The 21,452-nt window shown below is 37.1% G+C and overlaps 1 protein-coding gene across 1 annotated transcript in view; it reads left to right on the top strand.

The window, feature by feature from the left end:
• Nucleotides 1–11,614: 11,614 nt before the first annotated feature.
• The window catches only part of LOC140236942 (serine/threonine-protein kinase STK11-like), a 76,937-nt gene continuing 67,099 nt past the window's right edge, over nucleotides 11,615–21,452 (top strand). Inside the window, exon 1 of the mRNA XM_072316882.1 lies at nucleotides 11,615–11,995. Coding sequence (XP_072172983.1) covers nucleotides 11,658–11,995 — 338 coding nt within the window. The 5' untranslated portion in view covers nucleotides 11,615–11,657. The remainder of the gene's footprint in view (nucleotides 11,996–21,452) is intronic.

Genomic DNA, 21,452 nt, shown 5'->3' with positions numbered 1-21,452 from the left:
ATATATATATATATAGACGTGGCTGGTGTTGGGTAGCACCCCTTTAATCATCGAGCTTTCGGGCGAAAAGCCCTTCTTCAGGATCTATACAGTCAATGACAACAACGTATAAATAAAATCAACCTAGGTATAAAATCATACTAAACTTAACTAACCTTATATACTATACATTTCAAAATATACTCAACATAAAACATACCTCAATTCAGCGCATTTTATAACAAAAACAAACCAACATACTATTACTAAATACAATCTCAAAACAAAACTTACTGTGTTGGTGCTGAGTGTGGTCTTGTAGTGTTGTCTGTGTGAAAGTTATGGTCGGGTGTATCTTATATGTATTTGTGTATATGGGGGGGGGGGGGCGTTTCTGTACTAAGGCTCGTTCTCATTTAATCAATCATAAACAATCATAAATCTATTGCTGTCAATAGATTTACTGTCCTTGCACCACCCCGCCATGTTGTGGTTAAGTCCTTTGATGTCAGTATATGATATATATATATATATATATATATATATATATATATATATATATATATATATATATATATATCCTGGCGAGGAAAGCGCATGTTTTTGAAACAAGACACCAAACTAACCTGTTTGGTGTCTTGTTTCAAAAACATGCGCTTTCCTCGCCAGGATAAAGCGTTTTAATGCCATTTTAGGTTTTAATCTCATATATAATTTATATATATATATATATATATCACAAATTGATAAATAGATATAAAGATAAATAGATAGATGATAATGTAGACAGAAAGACAAAGAGATAGAAATAAACAAACATAGACAATACTACGTTAAGAAAATGTGAGCATGATCTTCAGAGAGAGAGAGAGAGAGAGAGAGAGAGAGAGAGCACTTTGAAACTCTCCTACGGAAAATTTCCTATATAATTTTTAATATGGCAGTTAAAACAAAAGTATCAAGCCATAACACCAGTTCTGTAATGCTCCTTGAATGTCTAACGGGATGACGGAAATATCTTAAATGTTGTCAATCATAATATAGTGGGATATACTTTTTAGTGGGTCCCCCCCCCCCATTTTTCGAATTTTGCATATTGTTTACTTCCCTCTGATCACTTGAGTTTTGTGACAATGTATAACTATCGTATGAGGTTCTTATTGTACACTCTTTTCATCTCACATAAAATATAGTTTTACTCATCACCCTATTTTCTGTTACCAAAAAAGTTATGTACAGTACATTATGCTTTTGTCGAAATATGAAAATAAATTGAATTGAACTGAATAGAATAGAATAGAATAGAATAGAATAGAATAGAATAGAATAGAATAGAATAGAATAGAATAGAATAGAATAGAATAGAATAGAATAGAATAGAATAGAATAGAATAGAATAGAATTGAATTGAATTGAATTGAATCATGGATGATCTGTCAAAAAGTGATTAAACAATTAAGAAACTGTGCGATGTCTTATTAAGAGAAAAAGGAAAAGAAAAAAGCGAAAAATAGTCTAATTGGGCTAAGACCAGAATTCACAACACCTTTTCATAATTGTTTCAAACTCTGCGAAATGGTCGATATGTGAAGTTTGTTTGTTTGTTTGTGTGTGTGTGTGTGTGTGTGTGTGTTTGTTTTCTTGTCTTCATTTTCAAGATGACAAGATGGCTGTACGGATAGTGCATATTCAGCTTCGAAGCCGGTCTAGTTATACAGTTCAGGCAACATCTGTTTGCGAAATCTCAACGGCACGTAAGCACACAGCATTCTTTCTTTTTTGTTGTTCATTTTGTTTTCATGCGCAAAGCAAATGAAATGAACTGAAATGAAATTGACGCAGTTTTGTTAAAGGGGAAAATCCAGTCCAAGTATAAGTTAGTCTGAAAGAAAGAGCAAAATATTACGAGTTCAAAGGTATAAATTTGATTGAAATCGGATGAAAAACAAGGATGGTATGACATTTCGAAGTTTCGCTGTTTTAGGGAGAAACAGTTCTTGAACAGTCAATATGAATATGCAAATGGCAAAGCGAGCATGTCATTCCCTCACAACTTACCATATAGTTTGTACATAAAATTTTGAAATTTCCAGCTTTCCATTCAAATGCAATTATGCCCGAGGCTCAAATCCTCATATATAATAACTGGTCACTATTCTGAAGTTATTCGACCAGGAATAACGTCATGTTTTATACTTCGATGACAGAAACATTGAATTTTCATCATTTTTTTTTTGTACACAATCAATGGAAAATTGTGAGGGTATGACATGGTTAGCTCACTCATTTGCATATTCATACCCACTGTACAAGAACTCTTTTGGAGAAATTATCAAAACTTCAAAATGTCATAACTTCCTCATTTTTCAGCCAACTTCAGTCATTTTTTTTTTCATTGAACTCGTGAAATTTTACTCTTTTTATCAGACTAACTTATATTTGGACTGGATTTCCTCTTTAAAGGGTGTTTACAGGGCGGAGTTTAGAGCAGGAACGAAGTGTGTGTGTAAAAGAGAGAGAGAGAGAGAAAGAGAGGGAGAGGGAGAGAGAGAACAATAATAATAATAAACTCACTCTTACAATCTTAACTCCATATCAACCCCAATGACTAACTTGAAACATGCATGCTCGACACGGGGATTTTATAAGACCTACAAAATTTGGTGAATAAAGTTATCATTGCCATGGCTTGCAGTGTAGATTTTGTATGAGATCGTATGTGATAAAAGCCCTTGTGTATTATCAATGCAGAATACGTGTGATGAAATACTCATAAGCAATGCATTGGGATACAGAGGGGCTACAAAGACAGACATATCTATTTTATGTAAAGTTCAGTTTGAATGTCACATTACATGACGCAGTCACTGCAGCTGTTTTGACGACAGTTTCCCACAGAATGAATGAGTGCCTCTTTTACGCTGTAATACTTGAGGCAAAAGAGGGCGACATACATGTCTATGGTGTATCGTCAGGCGTGTTTCGACTCTGTCCCAACAACCTACAGTTACCAATGACATAATCATTCACGTTCGTTTAATGAGACTTTTTTTTTTTGTTTTTTTTTTTATGTTACAAAGCAGTGACGTAATATCTTGATATATTGATGTGGAATCTTGATAAAATACATCAATTTAGATTACCTTCTTCATTGTAAACCAATTTTTCCTTTCCCACTTCTCTCAATCTACTGCAGAGAAACTAAAAGTGCAATTCCACGTTAAGTTTAAGCTGACTTTTAATAGCCAGATAATCAAACAACCAGAAAGGTTAAAAAACAACAACAAACAACAGATAAAAAGATAAGTGCAAGTGACATTGACATTATGCAAACTATAGAAGAGGTTACGGGGTAATACGTCACAATCCTCTCATAAATGCATACGCAGAAATAATTCACAAATCACTCCGGCAACCGAGGAACAGACCTTGGGACCTCTCGCTTGCTAGGTAATTACAACGCAACAGTAATTACACCATAAAGATACAAATTCTAATTTGTTTGATTTAATTTTAAAGAGGAAATAAGAGGAAGATTTATGCGCAGCCAGATAATGGGAGGCTTGTGAGGCGAAAATAGCATTACGTCATCTGAATGTGTTGACGTAAATGTAGTTATCTTTACTGCTGGATTCACTCTCTCCCAAAAACACGTTCGTTTTACAGGTACCAGTGTTCACAGTTGCATAATACCTATTCTTATTTCATGAACGACTTTGATGTAGCGTTCGCCACGTTTTTGGTTGACGTTATTCTAACCTAACATAGATAATAGGAACATGCAATGAAGTTGCATTTCAAGTTGACCTTGATGGTTTGTTGTTTTTTTTGATCATCGATTGAAATTAACTTCGATGCCAGTTGTGATTTGACGCTATTAATCCCAATCACGATAGATTCGTCTTCTATAGAATGGCATAAACAAAAGTCAATTGTAGCGAAGTATCCAAGATTTACTTTTGCGTAGTACAACATGTACCTCCTTTTAATCATTATTATGAGGACGGTTCTTGGCTTTACTGGGAACAAGTAAGGTCTGTTCACAGAGTGTGGTTATTCCACCATGATAAGACATGACTATCTGCATAAAAAACAGTAAAATAATTCCACAGAAAGAAATAACACAGCGCAAGACCAAAAATAGGAATCACCTCAGATCAGGCCCCTCGCACTGTTGCAAGTTTTATCTCTTTTATAAGCGATATAAACCACAATAAAGTGATGAGAGTTGGTCTACGGGCGTCGAGAAAAAAAAAAAAAAGAATTCCCGAAATTAGGACACCACAGACATCCTATAAAACACATTGTACCATGAACCAATTGTTGCAAAAATGGACCAAACAATCAACAAATCATCCGGATTTGAGCTCCCAGTATTTTTACATTATACTGAGTTGTCCTTTACATACTGGATACATTTTTTTTTTCTGAAGAAAGAAAAAAAAAAAACCCTCAAAACATTCATTCTGACACAGAAATATCTAGATCGCGACCTTAAAACCCCCTGCACCAATGTCAAGCTAAATGACTAATACATTCTACTCATTAATGAAAAATTGCGCTTTTGTCACTTGCTTCCTTTTGACAGAGAAAGGAAGAGTACCATACCACTTATCATGAAAGTTACATTTTATCCATGAGCAAGCTGGTAAAAATCGTGTGATATCAGAGAATAGAATCTGTCCTTTCTAATCATATTGGCTTTATAAGAGAAGTAAAAAAAAAAGTGAGAGCAGCACACAAAAAATGAAGAGTTCTAATGCAAAAATCCAATTAATTGTCATCAACTTAAGGTATATGAGATTAAATCTGTTGAAAAACAAATATAAATACGAAAATATGCGATGATTTTGATATCTTACATTGAAACATTTCTTGTCATTTAGGGAGAGCAGTATAGCATTAAAAAGATTTTACTTTTCTCTATTTTGATAATGATCTTACTATAAAAAAAAGAAAAGAAATGGCGTTTATTTGTTTTTGCATTCAAACTATTGAATTATTGCGTTAATTTCGAGCGTAAGTGCAATAAGACATAATTTAGAAGCTGCAGGGTTGGTTTTAATTAACCATCATGCACTTTACGTGCACTTTACGTGCACTTTACGTTTACAACTTAATCCTGACTTCTATGTCCACCTCTATTCCACACTCAATATCATTTCATTTCATTTCCTTTCATTTCCTTTCATTTCATTTCAATTCATTTCATTTCATTTCATTTCATTTCCTTTCATTGCATTTCATTTCATTTCATTTCATTTCATTTCATTTCATTTCATTAATCTTATGTTACCACGTATAAAAATGCCAATTCAGCAAAAGCTGTTTTTCTATGGGGCCGTGAATCAATCTCCATGAACCATGTTAACATAATAAGAAATTATCTAATTAATAACAGCAAACAAGAACATCAAGATTTGTTACACTACATCAACGAAGTGAAGAGTTAGCGTAAATAGTTTTCGTAACACAAATCTACAAAGTTGATTACAGGGTGTACACATACATGACAAAATATAAATTATAGTTATAAACTAATATCTAAAAATAAGATTCAATTAAAAAATAATGATATACAAACCAATAGTGGTATACATTTTTCGAGAACTTGACCTATAAGATATCCCCTCCCCATCCTCCCAGCCAGGTCATCAAGACCCCCCTCCCTCCAAGCACCCAAGCATCAGGTTCATTTATCATTTATGCCTAATAATCCATTAAAAATATTGGTGTAAAATTACATTCTATACCTAAAAGAAAATATCAAGTAAACGTCGAGATGATACACACAAAACGTCCCACAACAATTCAATGTGAGAAATGACAGTATTACCATGGTATTTTGTCTCGCAGCCCGTGAATGGGTCGAGTTTTTAACTTCTGGATTGAATGTAGGAAAGTTTTAAAGGGGCATTCCGGACGATTTTCATAATTTCACATCATGTAGTACATAAATCAACAGCTTCATGTATAGATTTGTAGAATTTATTGGGGTTCTTGAGCAGAGAAACAGTACTTTCAAAAACCTTTAACAAATTACACTGGACAAAGATGATGACATAGGAGCCTCACATATCTCAGAAATGTAGCAGTGTCATTCCATTACAATACCGCATGCTTGCAAGCTCACCTGTGTGTAATCTATGCATGTCTTCTTCTTTTGTGCTGCTTCCTTGAGCCACATCTCATGCATTCTTATGGTGAGGCTGCCATATCATCATCCTTGTTCATTGCAATTTGTTATAAACTTCGAAAACATTTTATTTTTCATCCCAATCATTATAAATCCTGAAACTCTGTACCCAGTATAACTAATTTATATATGTTCAAATGTAAACATTTGAAAATCATCCGGAGGTCTCCTTTAACACCAGAGTAAAAGTGTCACATCCTAACGATAAATATTGAATATGACGCATAAATCAACTTGTGCCCGTTTCGAAATGCCTCTGACCGATGCTACTACTATAGTATATTACTCGATTCAAAGCCTCATTAATCTTGCCTCTGGTAATATATGCACCATGATCAAGTTTGTGATGAGGATAAAATCGCAGGTTACAGTTCGTTATTCCGAAGGTTCGTTATTCCGAAGGCTCTTCAGTCCGAAGATTCGTTATTCCAAAGGTTCGTTTTTCCGAATTTCATTTTCGGATGAACAAATCTTCGGAATAACGAACCTTCGGAATAACGCCACAAATACCTCTAGGTATAGGAAATTTGTGTGTTTCGGATTAACGAACCTTCGGAATAACGAACCTTCGGAATATCGAACCTTCGGAATAACGAACAGCACCCAAAATCGCACACCCCTCTGATCAGTACAAATTTCATGACCCCCCCCCCCAAGAAATAAGGAGTAGTAGGCTTCAACAGAGCTTAAAAACAAATACCAAACAATAATACTGGTCACAGTCTACGTGTATAAACGTCTCAAAAATCTCATGGGAGAAGTATATGAAGTGTATACGTATACGTCAGAAATTATTCATAATTCTATTATTCTTATATAGAAATATAAAAAACAAAAGAAATGTAAATTCTAGATTATAGTACATGATTTATAATGTAAACACAAATTGTGATATATGAGATGAAATATGAGATGAATGATGATATTATAATTACATGCTATTATAATGAATAAGAAAATGAAAAAAAAAATGAATTCATCTAGAGAGGTATGAGGAGAGAAAATAATGTGGAAATATGCAGACATAAAACATCATAATTCCTATCACAAATAATATAGGCCCTGGAATAATCAAGATCTATCATATATCATAATTCATATCTCTTTTGTCTTTTCACATTATTCTAGCATAATACAAATATGGATCATATCTTTATGACCATTTGTGTACATCTATACTACATCCACACATGTGTACTATCGCACAAAAATTATGACTGAAACGTCCCCGTGGATACTGGAAGTAGAAGGAATGGGTTTATGTATTCTTCTTATCAAGTTGTGCATAATACTGTAATGATTCGGCAGTCATGATTTCCGAGGGGGAAGAGGTTGATGTACTTTTGCTCCATAGTTACTATCACAGAGAGAAGAAAGAGAGAAAAACAGATTAGCAACTCAGTAACTACGTATATTGTAATAAAATCTTATTTGTAAACTTTCACGTGTCTCATTTCGATGTTTCCAAACATACTATTTTTGTTTGTTTGTTTGAGTGTACTCGTCCAACTTTGAACATGATCTGGAGTTTCTATTTAGCTACGAATTTCTCAGACGAGGGGTGTGTTCATATTGGTTGATTCTGTTACATCAGGGGGCGTAATAATTATACTCAGTTGCTAGTTCCATCTGTATATCTGCTTTGTGCCTTTGGTTCTTTTCTCATCCATCAGGTTTGTCTGCATGTACAATAGAGAGAGCGAGTCTACCTCATTAATGCTTGCCTGTGGTGAAGAACTTCCGAGAAAAAAGTGGAATGAGATTTATATTCCAGTTTGCATAATAAACAAACGTGCTTTTTCATGGGAAAAAATTGCAAAGCAGCTGTGCGCTCATTCTTATTCTTCTTCTCCTCCTAACTTCACGAGACTTTTTTTCTTTTTGAAAGAAGGGAGACAATGCCAGAGAGAAAAGCTTTTGAAATTCAGTATCAAAGTATCTTCATAATATGTGTAATGTCGAATTCCAGATTCCATCTGAACTTTGGGTGCGTATATACTTTCATTGTGTCCTCATTACCATTATTATGTATTTATTTGTACTTGAAAAGTGCGCATTGCTTTTGTTTAATATTATTCAATATTGTTGTTTGCTTTTTTTATTTTTATTTTTTTATTTTTTTTACATCGATATAGCTGATTCTGGGTGCATGCACTGGTCGGCTCGAGCCTCGGTGATTAAGTTTGCCTTTTCCTCCCCTGGCAACCAGCGTTATGCACCTAGAATCACCACATTCCTTATATTATGTAATATAACTCTCTATTTGTATTTCATGTTGAATTACCAAGTAAATAAATAAATAAATAAATAAATAAATAAATAAATGAATAATAACTAAATAAATAAACAAATAAATGAAGTAAATGATATAATGATGATGATGATGATGATAATAATAATAATAATAATAATAATAATAATGATAATAATAATAATAATCATCATCATATCATCATGATCATCATCAGCATCATCATCATCATCATCATCATCATCATCATCATTTTGCACGGTATTACCGTGCACCTGACAGTATGATATTATTTTGGTTGATACGACATGATGTTTCTCTGCACGATCTGTATACATACTCGACCACCGATTTCATGAGGTATACACGCAACTTCGCTGGGGTGGGGTGCATTGTGCCCCTCCCCCCACCTTTTTAATGAAGAGCCAATCCCCTTGTATTGAACTTCTCCATTGATTATCTGTTAAATCTGTCAAGAGATGCTTCGAGGCACATACTCCTGCCTTGTGTTAAAGAGGGTTTATCCTCTCGCCGTCAATCTCCATTCTTCTTGAGTTGTTATAAAATCGCTGCGCCTCAGGCATCATCCAGGTGGAGTTTGCGCATCATATAGATTCTCATTTTTTTTTATCAGATATACCATCGTTGAATATTAATTTGTTTATGATGTTCGAGGAGATACGCATTGATGCAGGGAAGTGAATTATAAGAAATAAACGTAGAATGCAAAGAAAGCCGAAGAAATGAGATAGGCCAGGATCATTCAAGAATAGATGAGGATAACAGAATATGTGGGAGATCTGTTATAAACGGAGAAAAGCTCCCGTCTGTGTATTGCCCTACACATGCCCCCCCCCATACACTGTATTACTGTTATCTCAAATTACATTAGTTATACTATAAAAGTACCTAGCTGTCGTCGTATAACTGTGCATGCTAAAATTTCACTTTGCTAATCAATTCATTCCTCATATACATGTAGTTGCTTTAGAATGAAGAAAAGAACTGTATAGAAATTTCATGCACATAATATTAGGACACAATATTTGAGAAAGTACTGGGATGTCAAAGTTTCCACAGCGTTTTCATGAAACAGTAATACATGCATTGGACACAATCAATACAAGTCCATTGATAACATAATTGCCCTTAAGGTTCTTTCTGACCATTTCACAATTTTCAATAAATTTCCATACTGTGATAAATAAAGCGGAGCTCTGTAGGACCTGCCATCCCTTACATTCTTAGGAATTTGGAATTACTTTGATATCTCACCGAATAGCAATATATGTAGGGAATACAATGTATACACATTTTCGCATCAAATGCTATGCTTAGAAATAAAACAACCCAGTGGAGTGTGACGTTCAGGAAAGAGGCCCACTATAGGCCTACTCGGGGCAGAATTTCACACTATTTAGAAACTTCCGAGACGAAGTTAAAATGTGAGAGCCTTTCATGAAGGGGGTTCCTTATATCCACTTGAAAAGGGCCATTAACATCGTTTGCGAAAATGGAGTCATCCCCAATAATAAAGTTACGTGGTCAATAAATAGAAAGCATATCACAGTTTGCAGATGCTTTGCGCAGGTGTAGTATAATTCTATGGAATGGTTTTCAAATCTCATGACGAGTTAACCAGGGAGGTGGCACCATGATATCTCCCGACCCAGCTTGGTCACACGCGGTATTGTCGGTCCCCGTTTGCGCGACGCTTACGTAATTGACCTAGTTACGGTAACCAGGGCAGGGAGGTCGGGAAGAAAGCCTTCCAACTACCTCCCTGCGGTAACAAAAGGTACGGCACAAACTTTAGCTCGCACTTCCGCTTTACCATTGTTTGCCCGCACAATGTTAACGAAGTGCATAGAGAAAATACGAACATGACTGAAGATCTGCTGTACGCATTAGCTCCATGCTGTGGTTATGTATTATACTCAAACTATGCTATCGAAGCATAGTAGACATTGCAACATGGACTTCAAATATTCGTTACGGAAACGAGTAAATCCTTCATGGCATTCCCCCAATTATAATTTGGGAAATACCCAAGCATGCTCATTTATTTTCTTTAAATCACGTACAGTTTGTACACTGAACACAGCATGGCTACTTAAAGTGGAAGTAAAATCACGCCTTTCGCCCACTACATTCCTACAAGTACAATACACAACCCAATGCAAAACTCAGCAGGACTCCTGTGCGAAGTTTTGTCGTCAAGGGTGAAATTCCCTGGACTCTGTCGCTTGGTCGCGGCCATTGAAGCCCTCGAGTAACCCATGCACCATTGCACGAATTCTATACGGGTCTGCAGAACGTCCCCTGAAGAAATGAAAAATAATCGCCGTAAGACAGAAGAAAAAGCCACGGGAAGAACGACTAAAATGATTCATAACTCGTATACAGCGTGCGCAACCCTAGAATAGCCTGGTAGCCTGGTCCGCCCAGGGCTATGCGATGCGACCAGCTATTCAACACCTTCGAGTTCCAGCCAGACCTTGGCACGTGCGGCCTTCAACACGTGTACCGTCGAAAAACGGGGAAGTAAAATGTAAACAAAGGGAGGGCGCCTGCTCTTCGCTGGGACCATGTCACAGTACGCTACAGGGCCAAAACTAGTCTACATATAATATACTCTTGTACTGGTTCCACATATAATATCTCTTTTCATATTAAATGGCCATAGTCAAAGACACCCCTCATTTTCCATACATCAAAAGTAATGCTAAAATCTTATCGTTAACTAAATTGAGCTTATATTTAGGTAGTCTTCAAATGACAAAAGACAAAACTTAAATTTACAAATGCTGTAAATGTTTATCGACATTGATCAGATTCTCCTTAACGTTAGACAAGCATACGTGTGAAATATCATGTTTTCTCAGTTCTTCTTTTAATTACCCTGATATCAAAAGATAGAGAAAGAAATATGGACTGAAGTAACTAAAACTTCTGTTGAAAATTAAGACTATATGCCTCTCTACTCAAACTATGACGAAAGAACGTGCGAATATTATCAGCTCATTGACCGATACACTTTGACCTAATGCGCACAGCCTGAAAGTCACGTGACTAAGTAAACCTATAAACAACATGGCGATCCGCGCTCGTGTATACAAGTCTCGGTAAGTTATCGCGCATGGAAGGTTCTAGCGGAGGATTCCAAATGAATCTCGAAATTTCGTCAAATTGCTCTGTTCTTAATCCTTGAGAACACTGCAGAAAAATACGATGGTAGATGCGGAAATGATAGAAAGGTGTCTAGACCAGGATACGCCCAACCATATTCCGCCTCACTGGGCTCAAAATGACCACTTCTCATTCTTCGGCGACGATGACGATATGCACGTTTTCATACACCGAGTGGACTCGGCGGATATTGTTTACCAGCCTCGGAAGAAGCGTGCGAAAATGGTGGGGAAGTACCTGATGGGCGATGCGTTGGGCGAGGGCTCGTACGGAAAGGTGAAGGAGGTCCTAGACTCCGAGACCTTGTGCAGGAGAGCCGTTAAGATTCTGAAAAAGAAGAAGCTGAAGAGAATTCCAAACGGGGAACAGAACGTAAAAAGGTATGTTACATTTTACTTGAAATTACAGTTCCATGTCCCATCTCAAATTCTGTGAAATTCATTTAATGTTGAGACAATTTACAACACAAGTCGAATTGGACGAAGTCAACATTTGACAACAAGAAATTGTTGGATCCTCAGTCCAGTTCACCTCCTGTGCTCTGGCTTGCCGTCGCCTACATTATCTCCAGACAAAGTAGGTTTTAATCTTTTTGTTTAGATTATTCAAGAACTTACTGCAATTTGCACAGACACAGTCACAGTAAACTAAAATACATTTAAAAAGTTGAAATATCCATAGTCGCATAGATCCTAGATGCTGATGTAAATTTAATTTATTTCCACATATGCATATCCATGTCAATTCTGGATATCTCAAATTTTACCTTATTAACCAAATTAAACCAAAATCACAGGAAATACTTAAAAACAATAATTTGCCTAACTTTTCCAGTCACTTGTGTAAAAGCAAGCCATCCATAATTCGACCGTAACGCCGTCCAAAATTTGACCGCCTGCTACATGTAAAACCTAGGCCTAGGCCCTATATGTCTTTTGCGTGTGGTCAAATTTTGGCACGGGAGGTTGAACCTTGGACACTTTGCTTTGGTATTGATATTGACGCGGACTTTCGTGTCGTTGCTCAGAACAACTCCCGTGTCGTTGCTCAAAACAACTCCCTCTTCACAAGCAATATTGTGGTGTGTTTTGCACTGCCTGCGTTATCTGAAACCTAAGTTTGCCATCTATGCGACATGTTTTTAGAGATAGACAGAAAGATCCATCTGTCTGGAGGAGTCTTTTATTTTGTTGATGTTATCGGTACAGGAGGGGATCTGTGAAGCCAGACACGTCACGTTTCTGCGAACATATCCCCGATGACCAGATACAGACCGATCTTTCGGTCAAGTTAGAGAGAGCTCGAGAGCTATACATATACTGACTACTTACTGTACAAAAATGATGTAGGTAGTCCACAAATATGGAAAGTTGAAAGATGTCTTTTGAGAAAGAAATTGCCTGCATGCATACATGTATGTCAGCCTCTGTTTATCTGTCTGTCTGTGTCAGTGTGTGTGCTCTCAGTGTGTGCTCTCAGAACTGCATTTCTCAACCGACTTCATTCAACTTGCCATATAATTTGTAAATTTTACATTGATTTAGCTCTTGGTTACTTGAGAAGATACATTGAGATAGAATATGAATGGAATACCAGGGAATATATTCCCTTGTATAAATGATAATAATAATATTCAAATAGACATTTATAGAGCGCCTTTTCCACTGGATGCAAAGCGCTATGACATGTCATCCCTGGTCGCCATAGGAGATAAAATATATAATACAAAATACCAGGCAGTGACAGTATAAGTCCATTGTATTGCATGAAATAAAGCCATCCATTATAATCATTTGACATATCTTCAGAAGGCATAAACTGTAAAAAGATAGTGTATGTCGTAGTACTAAATACTAGTCTTTGAAGTTGACTCTGCACTGTTAAAGGAGCGACTTGCACTTGTGTCTTGATATTTGCGTGCTTATGAATTGTAACAAGAGCAAGCAATTGCACAATCACAATGTGTGTCCATGAGACAAATATTGTATTCAATATGTAAGGACTTTAAGGTGTGCACAATCAGTAGCACAAGGGGAACCTGTGATAAGCGTCTGAAAGTGTGTGTCATGGTGAGTTAGGGTTGGATTTTTGTTCCCACGAGACGACCGAGTTAAACGGTGATGTCATAATGCACTGGCCCAAACCAGTTTGACTCTAGACAATATCTCAGTGTAGAACTCGACATTTCTGACATTCTGCCAGATGTGTGGTAGCATATGGCCTACATGATGTGCCCAATGCGGTTCAGAGCTTGTAATTTGGCTCCACACCTGCAACATACACCCTGTATGTGAGTCCTCTCATCACAGTTGTTATGCAACATCATTATCAACTGCCCAGTGGAGCCCGCTGCTACAGAGATTGTACTTGTATTAATGTCTACACTTGTACATTTGATGTTGATGATTGCACATGACGACTGGTACTGTATGCCTGTGATTGACAAAGTGAAAAGTTATGTTTTTGGGGTGAGTGGCAGATGATATTGTGTACATAAGCTTATAGTGGCACTACATGTATAATATATACCATGGGTAATCTTCTTCTGCCAGGTACCATACAAATGTAGTATACAGGTGTAGCTTCTATTCTAAATTTTTGTTTGTGCCATTTTTAACTTGGAATTTTAGATCATGTTTATAAAAAGAAACAAATGGATTAGTGAAATGACAAACGAACAAGCAACAGAATTTTCGTGAATGCTGGAGACAGCTTTTTTTCTTGCTCACTTAGATCGCAACCTGTGGCTATTAAGCAGAACTCGTCAGGAATAAGTTCAATGAAATCTAGAAAACAGATCCGCAAAACTTTGAGTTTCAGAAGAAATTACCACCATTGCGGGATTTATTTGTGAATGCTGTTTGTAGAGCAAAATCAGAATATTTATTCAAACTTGATGAATACAACTATTTATAGTTTTGTTGCTACCATTGCTAAATAACAGGAAGGCATACAACACTTTGTGATGTTATAGTAATAGAAAGACCTGTATGACGAACATAAAGAGTAGTCCATATTTGCATTTTGACTCTTGCGAAATTCGCAAAGTGAAATGTATACAAACATTTCTGGATTTACAGTATACACTAGATACATTAATAACCATTGCATGCTTAAGAGATCAAATGCAATATTGGTGGTAGCTTTGTCATAAATGACTGTAACTGTGTGAGTTTTTTACTGTCTTTTGTTACATGCAGACAGGAGGCAATAGCTTTCAATAGCTCCCAGGATAAACAAAAACAAAAACAAACAAAAACTAAAAACACCAACAAAACCCAAAACAGAAATTCAGTTGTAAAAACAAAACACAAAAAATGCTTGGAATCTGTGGTAAATTTTCCTAAATGCCACTCTTAAGCGAGAAAAGAATCAGGAACATAAAATAGATGATAAAAAATCATGTTGGGCAGGGAGGTATTCAAGTCTGAGTTTATTGACACACTCTATATTCCTGTATTAATCCTGTGTGTGAGGGTCATCTGCTTCTGTCTTGCATCAAACAAAATTTGCTCTCAGCAGTCCTGTTGCATGTTGCGTACCAGTGTCTCCAGTTATTGATAGAATTGAATCAGGACCAGCACCAGAGGAAAGGAGAGAGTCTACTCCCCTTCCTTCCCAACTGAAACAAGAACAGTAAAAACCCAGCAAAGACAAAAGAAATTTAGATCATCAGAGGAAATGGAGAGATGTTTGGGAGTTTCATATCAAGGTGAACGGGCACATGGACTGACTGTATGAACCATGGGGACCAGGGAGTTGTACACTACACTATCTGGGGTGGAAGTGTTAATAGCCAGGGCTTGACACTAACGGTGGCCCGGGGCAACCAAAAATGAAAGTCGGGCCACCAAATTTTAAAAAAGGGCAAATTTGGTGGCCCGCCTCTGGCCACCAAAATTTTTTGAAAAGTATGTCAATAAATTCGTAACTTTTTGCGCCGGAAATGCATAAATGCATGCAGTGAGTGTGTGATTCATTAAAAAAAAAATCGGAACTTTTAATGTTTTCTATTGTTGTTTTTTTTTCGGGCCACCAAAAATTTGAAATTGATCATTTTGATGGCCCCATCGGGCCACCAAAAAATAAAAGTTAATGTTGAGCCCTGTAATAGCTATAGTACACTTTGACAGTACTTGTACAATGTACTTGTACCAGTATTATTATGTAGCTTCTCTTGATGTGCACATACATCTTCTCATCTACAACTGTATGTTACAAGGGTAGTTGTACCAGAGTTGGTCGAACACGACTAAATAAAACCACTTTTACAAATGTAATTCTGTATGTAGGCCTACATGTACAGTTATAATATGAGATCATCACGAGCTATCGGTACTCGAAGGTGTACTACTGCTGCAGTTGATTAAGGTGTACTGCCATATCATGAACGTCCATGGCTCTCATCCATGTGGTGTCTTGGTTTTCATTCCCACCCTGTTGGACCTCTCCAGCCCTCATTTGATAATCCTATCTATATCACATTAAAATTGCTCCATTTGTGTAGTTGGGGTTGAGAGGGTGCTTCTCACACCGTTCCCCAGCATTGATTGGCCAGTGCCGTGACAAGCTCAGGGTTTCGGGAGGGATTCTCCAGCGAACTTGCAGTATACCGGCAGTCACCTTTCTGAAGACTGTTGCAGCAAGGTCAATATACAATCGTAGAAGGCAGTGAAAGTTAGTAATTACCCCTCTCAAGATTTTTCATCTTGATGCGAGAGGTCCAGACGCATAATGAGATAAACATTGATAAATCATTATGTGTACATATATTATCTATGAAAAGTTGATACTAATTTGCCAACCTTTTTGTTGGTTGAATCATTTATTATGTATTCTTGATACAGTGTAATACGATTGCCCCACAGGATTTGACATGTCTAATCTGATTTGATTACAAATAATTATTCTTCGTCTTCTTCCTAACGTGAAAGGGCTAAGTGTCATGATAAGTGGGTTGGTTTGGATGCCATGTAAACTGAATCCTCTTAACCCTTGTATGCTATTATATGTATTGGCTGCTTTCCTTGCTTCTGTGGTCTTCATGCATAGTTCTGCCTATTAGTGTGCTCTGTGTATAGGTCCTTTATGTGATTTATGTGCATCCGATGGGAGCAGAGAGCATTAAGAAATGGTATCCAGGTCACATTTTAAGTTCACATGCAGCTGCTGACCCCACTTTGATACGTAGAAGCCGAGGGAAAGTTATTCTAGTGAGTGTATGTGTACATTTTGAAGAAGTGGAATTCTGACTAAGAAAAGTCATATTCATTTAATCCTATCATCTTGAAGTCATAATGCTTGTGCAACGAAGGTGAAATTGAGGATACACTTTGTACATGATGCATGTGTGTATATTTATAGGAGAGTGAAATATGATCCATGAGCGTTCCAGACTCGTGTAGCCACTTTCTAGACAGGCTCTATTGTGAACCAGCACATTATTTCCACTGTATCATCTCTATCATACAACTTTCTATTCCAGGGGTGTGCATACCACACTGGAAACTGAAATGTGCAAATCTTACAATGTACAGTTTTACACTGTACAAAATGTTATACGGTACTGTAAAACACAATGTTTTTGCGGCATGAAATTTTCACGAATTGGAGCCAATGGCCTTTTTCACAGCATGAAATTTTCGTGAGTTTTCTCTTAACATTCAAAGCATATAGTATAAACAAGAACTTTTGCGTGCATTTTAATTTTGCCAATCTTGGCTCTCGCAAAATTTGCGAAATTAAAATGCACGCGAACATTCCACGTTTTACAGTATCAGCCAAAGTGGAGGTACAGACAGATTTGGTTGAAGGCAGTTCATAATCATAAACTGATTGCAGAGCAGCCAAATTTCTTGCAGACAAAGAAAAACTTTACACCAATTTGTCTGGCCTACTGCCGGAGAAAAAGAAAAAAAAGAAGAAACCTAATTAGTGAAGCTTGTGAACAGATGATATTTTCTGCATGTTTTCCCGGATCTATAGCAAAGGAAGAGGAGCACTTTTGACTTCAAGGTGATCTAGTTTACTAGAGCAGCAAAGTTTTCAGATCAGTGATCAAACAAAGTAGCTGTGGACCACCCCCCCCAAAAAAAAAACAAAAAAAACAAAAAAAAAAACAACTCGAACAAATCGTCAGTTTTAATAATAGTGTGGTAAATAGGACAGTGGAGCAATGGCATCCTTTTGTTCATTAGGACAGTATGGAGCGATTTTCAGCCACACAAAACATTTCCCCTCAGTGTCGATATCTGCTTTAACTGGGAGACTCGGTATACATGTACATGTATGTGTACTCTGAGTGTTACGTCATGTGGACAGAATGACAGTGTTACGTATTTAACCCATTCTAAACTGAATTCTGAAATCCTCACACAGGCCACCAGGTTACCATGTCCTGGAATTGGTTACACGTAATTTTGAATAGTAGGCCTATGTGTCATAACTTTAGGTATGCTGCGTACATTCAAACTTCAGAAAAATTGACAAAATACATGTTTTATGTCCACCAAAGAGGATAATGTTTCTGCTAGCATTTGCTCGTTTATATGTCTCTCATTGCTGTATCACTCAAAGCATCAGAATTGGATTTTGATGACATTTTCAGGACACCTCTGTTGTGGTTTAGGGTGAAGGTGAAAAGTTGCCAAAACATTCAACAAAATCACAAGAGATTTTTAATAACACATAATTCTGAAGTTTTTCAGTCACTTTACAAATTAGGCATGTCTTCATCAGCCCGAAGTTCAAACTAGCGGGACATTTTGCGGTCTTAGAACATAGCCCGATACAGCGAATGTGCGTCTTCATCAGTTCGAACAGCCTGCTTCGGGAAATTAGTCCGAAAATTGACACATGCGCACTTTGCAATATTACTCTGCCTAGCTCACGGTTCGGGAATGGATTTCCCCGCTCAAAATCTCCTATATCACCGTATGTACGATTCTGCAACCAGGGAGGTGAGCAGTACTCTCCAAAGGGATATTGATAACGCTACTCTTTCTTCTGTCCAGTGAGGCATCTTATATGAAATTAACGAATTGCAATGTTTAAACAAATCCAAAATACACACAATCTACAAGAATCTTCAGCTAAGGTAGAGTGGACCAGAAGAAGAAGTTTACAAAAAAAAAAAAAAAAAAAAAAAACAAAAAAACAAAAAAACAGATAGCATGCACGGCACTGAGTTTTAATAGGGAGGTGAGAGAAATCACCTCCCTGGTTTTAAAGATGTCAACAACAGTAGGCTATAGTACACACATGTGATCCTTGAATACACCGTGCATGTTATGTACTACCGGTATATAAAATCACTAGCTTGTACATGTGCTTTCCATTGCCAGTTGGCTAACCATAAGCGTGGAGGGATCGAGAAAATTTCGGGCTGATGGAGACGCACCCAAATTAGCGCGCTATTTCACGAATTAGCGCTCTAGTTGACGAACTAGACCAAGATTTTGGGGGAAATTTTCCCGATCAAATAGCGCGCTATTTGCGTCTGCAGTACACAGATAGCGCGCTATTTTGACATCGGACTAGTTTGGTAACCGCAAGATAGCGCGCTATTTTGAAACTTCGGGCTGATGAAGACACGCCTATTGTAAAGCACATTAATTCTATGTCTGTGTATTGTGCTAGTAAATGATACTGCACAAAATCTTCATAGCAGTCAACATGAGAAGTGTGAGAAGGAGATGCAGCTGTAGATGGGGAAAACAGGGAAATAATGAATCCAACACTTCTTGCTGTAACACACTGAAAATAGATCCTTCCTGGGGAGTTGACCTCTACTGCTTCTATTTGGAGGTTAATTTTGTTGATATGAATTAGATTGCAGAGTTGTTTTCGTTGTTTAAAGTGTCAATAATATGTATTGCAATCATATGGTAGCCATTACGAGCGTCTGTAGATTGGGGGGGGGGGGGAGGGGAAGACCCTGAAAAAAAAACTGGACCTTGACCAACCTGGACCCTGGATGGAGGGCAGGTCACAGGCCGGAACAGCATCTTTGTGTAGTCTACAGATGCAGGCCCAATATGGCCATTTCTCAATCATATTGGAAGCTGCGTCAGTTGAGCTGCGAGTTTTGTCTGCAAACTTGGTTGTTTGTAATTTGATATAAAATGTATTTCAGTTGGAGCCTTATTAAATACAGAGAGTCATGATTCCCCCGCAAAATGTTTTTATCCTTTACAACTTGCTAATTAATACTGTGTAGCTGTGTACATTTGTACTATCTTTATAGTGAGATTTACATGCTGTGTGTATGAGGGTAAAAAGACAAGAAAAAAACAAACAAACAAAGGGTAAAGTGAGGTACATGATCTTAGACTATCTGTGCTCCCAAAGCTTACCAGTATATTGTTGGAGGTATCATAAATCAAAAAGTCCATTTTTCATTACTATATCAGTTAAACTGACCTTGTGCATGACCCAAATTAAACACTCAAGAGAAATTCACAGTCTGTCCCCCTTTGTATACATTGTAAATAGTGTGCAAACATCATCAATTTTGTTTGTTTGCTTGTGTGGGATTATCTCGGAAGAGAGTGATAAGCATCAATAATCATGTACTTGATTTTGCGTTGCAAGCAAGCCGACCTCAAACAGAATTCTGGTCTGTGAAGTAGTGCATGTGTGATGAATTCATTGATTGATTACATGGCTTTGTAACATTATCTTGTAGATAGGAAGACAGCTTTTTTTTTCTGTGTAACTAGGAAAGGTCTTTCATGTCTCTGATGCCTATAAATGAACAGTGTAGCTATTATGTTAGAGACACTGTGTTCCAGTTGGCAGATGAACAAAGATCAAAATAAATTACTGTATATTTTGCCTAATGTGCACTAGGGTATGGGATGGGGAAGTGGACCCAGGAAATATTTGTGACAAATAATTAGAGCACAGTAAATGCTGGATAATACTATATTCTTTCAGCCTGGATTTGAGGAAGCTACACTTTCATACAAGAACCATAGAAACAATGATTTAATCATCAGTTGCTTGGAGTGAGACTACAAGTTCAGGGAAATTGGGGGGGGGGGGGGGCAGTGGGGAGTTGGTTCACATAGGGTGATACTGTCAACAAAGAGAATCACAAGGTGTATCAATACTATGGACCTGTGTACAGGAAATGGTAAATTATACGTTCTTCAGAGTAGATCTACCAAGTTGAAGAGTGACTGTGTTTAATACTCACTGTCCTTGCCCTTGTTGTAATTGGTGTGTTTTGCCTATCTCCGAATCTAGGGAGAGTGCTTCTACACAAAGACTTTGGCTATCACAGCTAACCAGATGATGGGCAAATTACCTTTATCCTTCTTCAGCTAATCTGAGCTTGGGCTTTTTTGAATAAGGGATTTGTGGTTGAGTGCCTTACTTGGAAGGAGCTGTAAATCCCTTGTTATTGTATGGGTGTGGGGGGGGGGGGGGTGGCGAGAGAAGGAAATGGGGCAGGGCTAATACACATAAGAATACATTGCTGAATGCGCTTGTACTGCGTACAATTGTTGGTTGGGTACAACATACAACGTAAAGTAGTTCAGGGCAATTTTAAAATCAGGTTAAGAAGGTGAAGATGGGTTTGTAGTGCTCATCTAAAGCAGGATGATATTAGAGTACTGGTACATATTGTGCTATTAAACTGAAGACTTCATACACTCTATCTATAGAGCAGTAGTGTAGTAAAGTATATTTTATCACAGCCATGCCTATTGCCCAGGATAAATACATGAGATATTTGTAAATATTATTATCTTGTATTGTACCATCATTCAATGTACCATACCATGAATGAGAGTAATACAATGTATGTATGTGTATTTTATGATTTTGATG

Source organism: Diadema setosum, chromosome 13 (assembly GCF_964275005.1).
Source record: "Diadema setosum chromosome 13, eeDiaSeto1, whole genome shotgun sequence".
NCBI lineage: Eukaryota > Metazoa > Echinodermata > Echinoidea > Diadematoida > Diadematidae > Diadema > Diadema setosum.
Note: the sequence above shows the minus strand (reverse complement) of the source record. Positions and strands in the feature narration are given on the sequence as shown.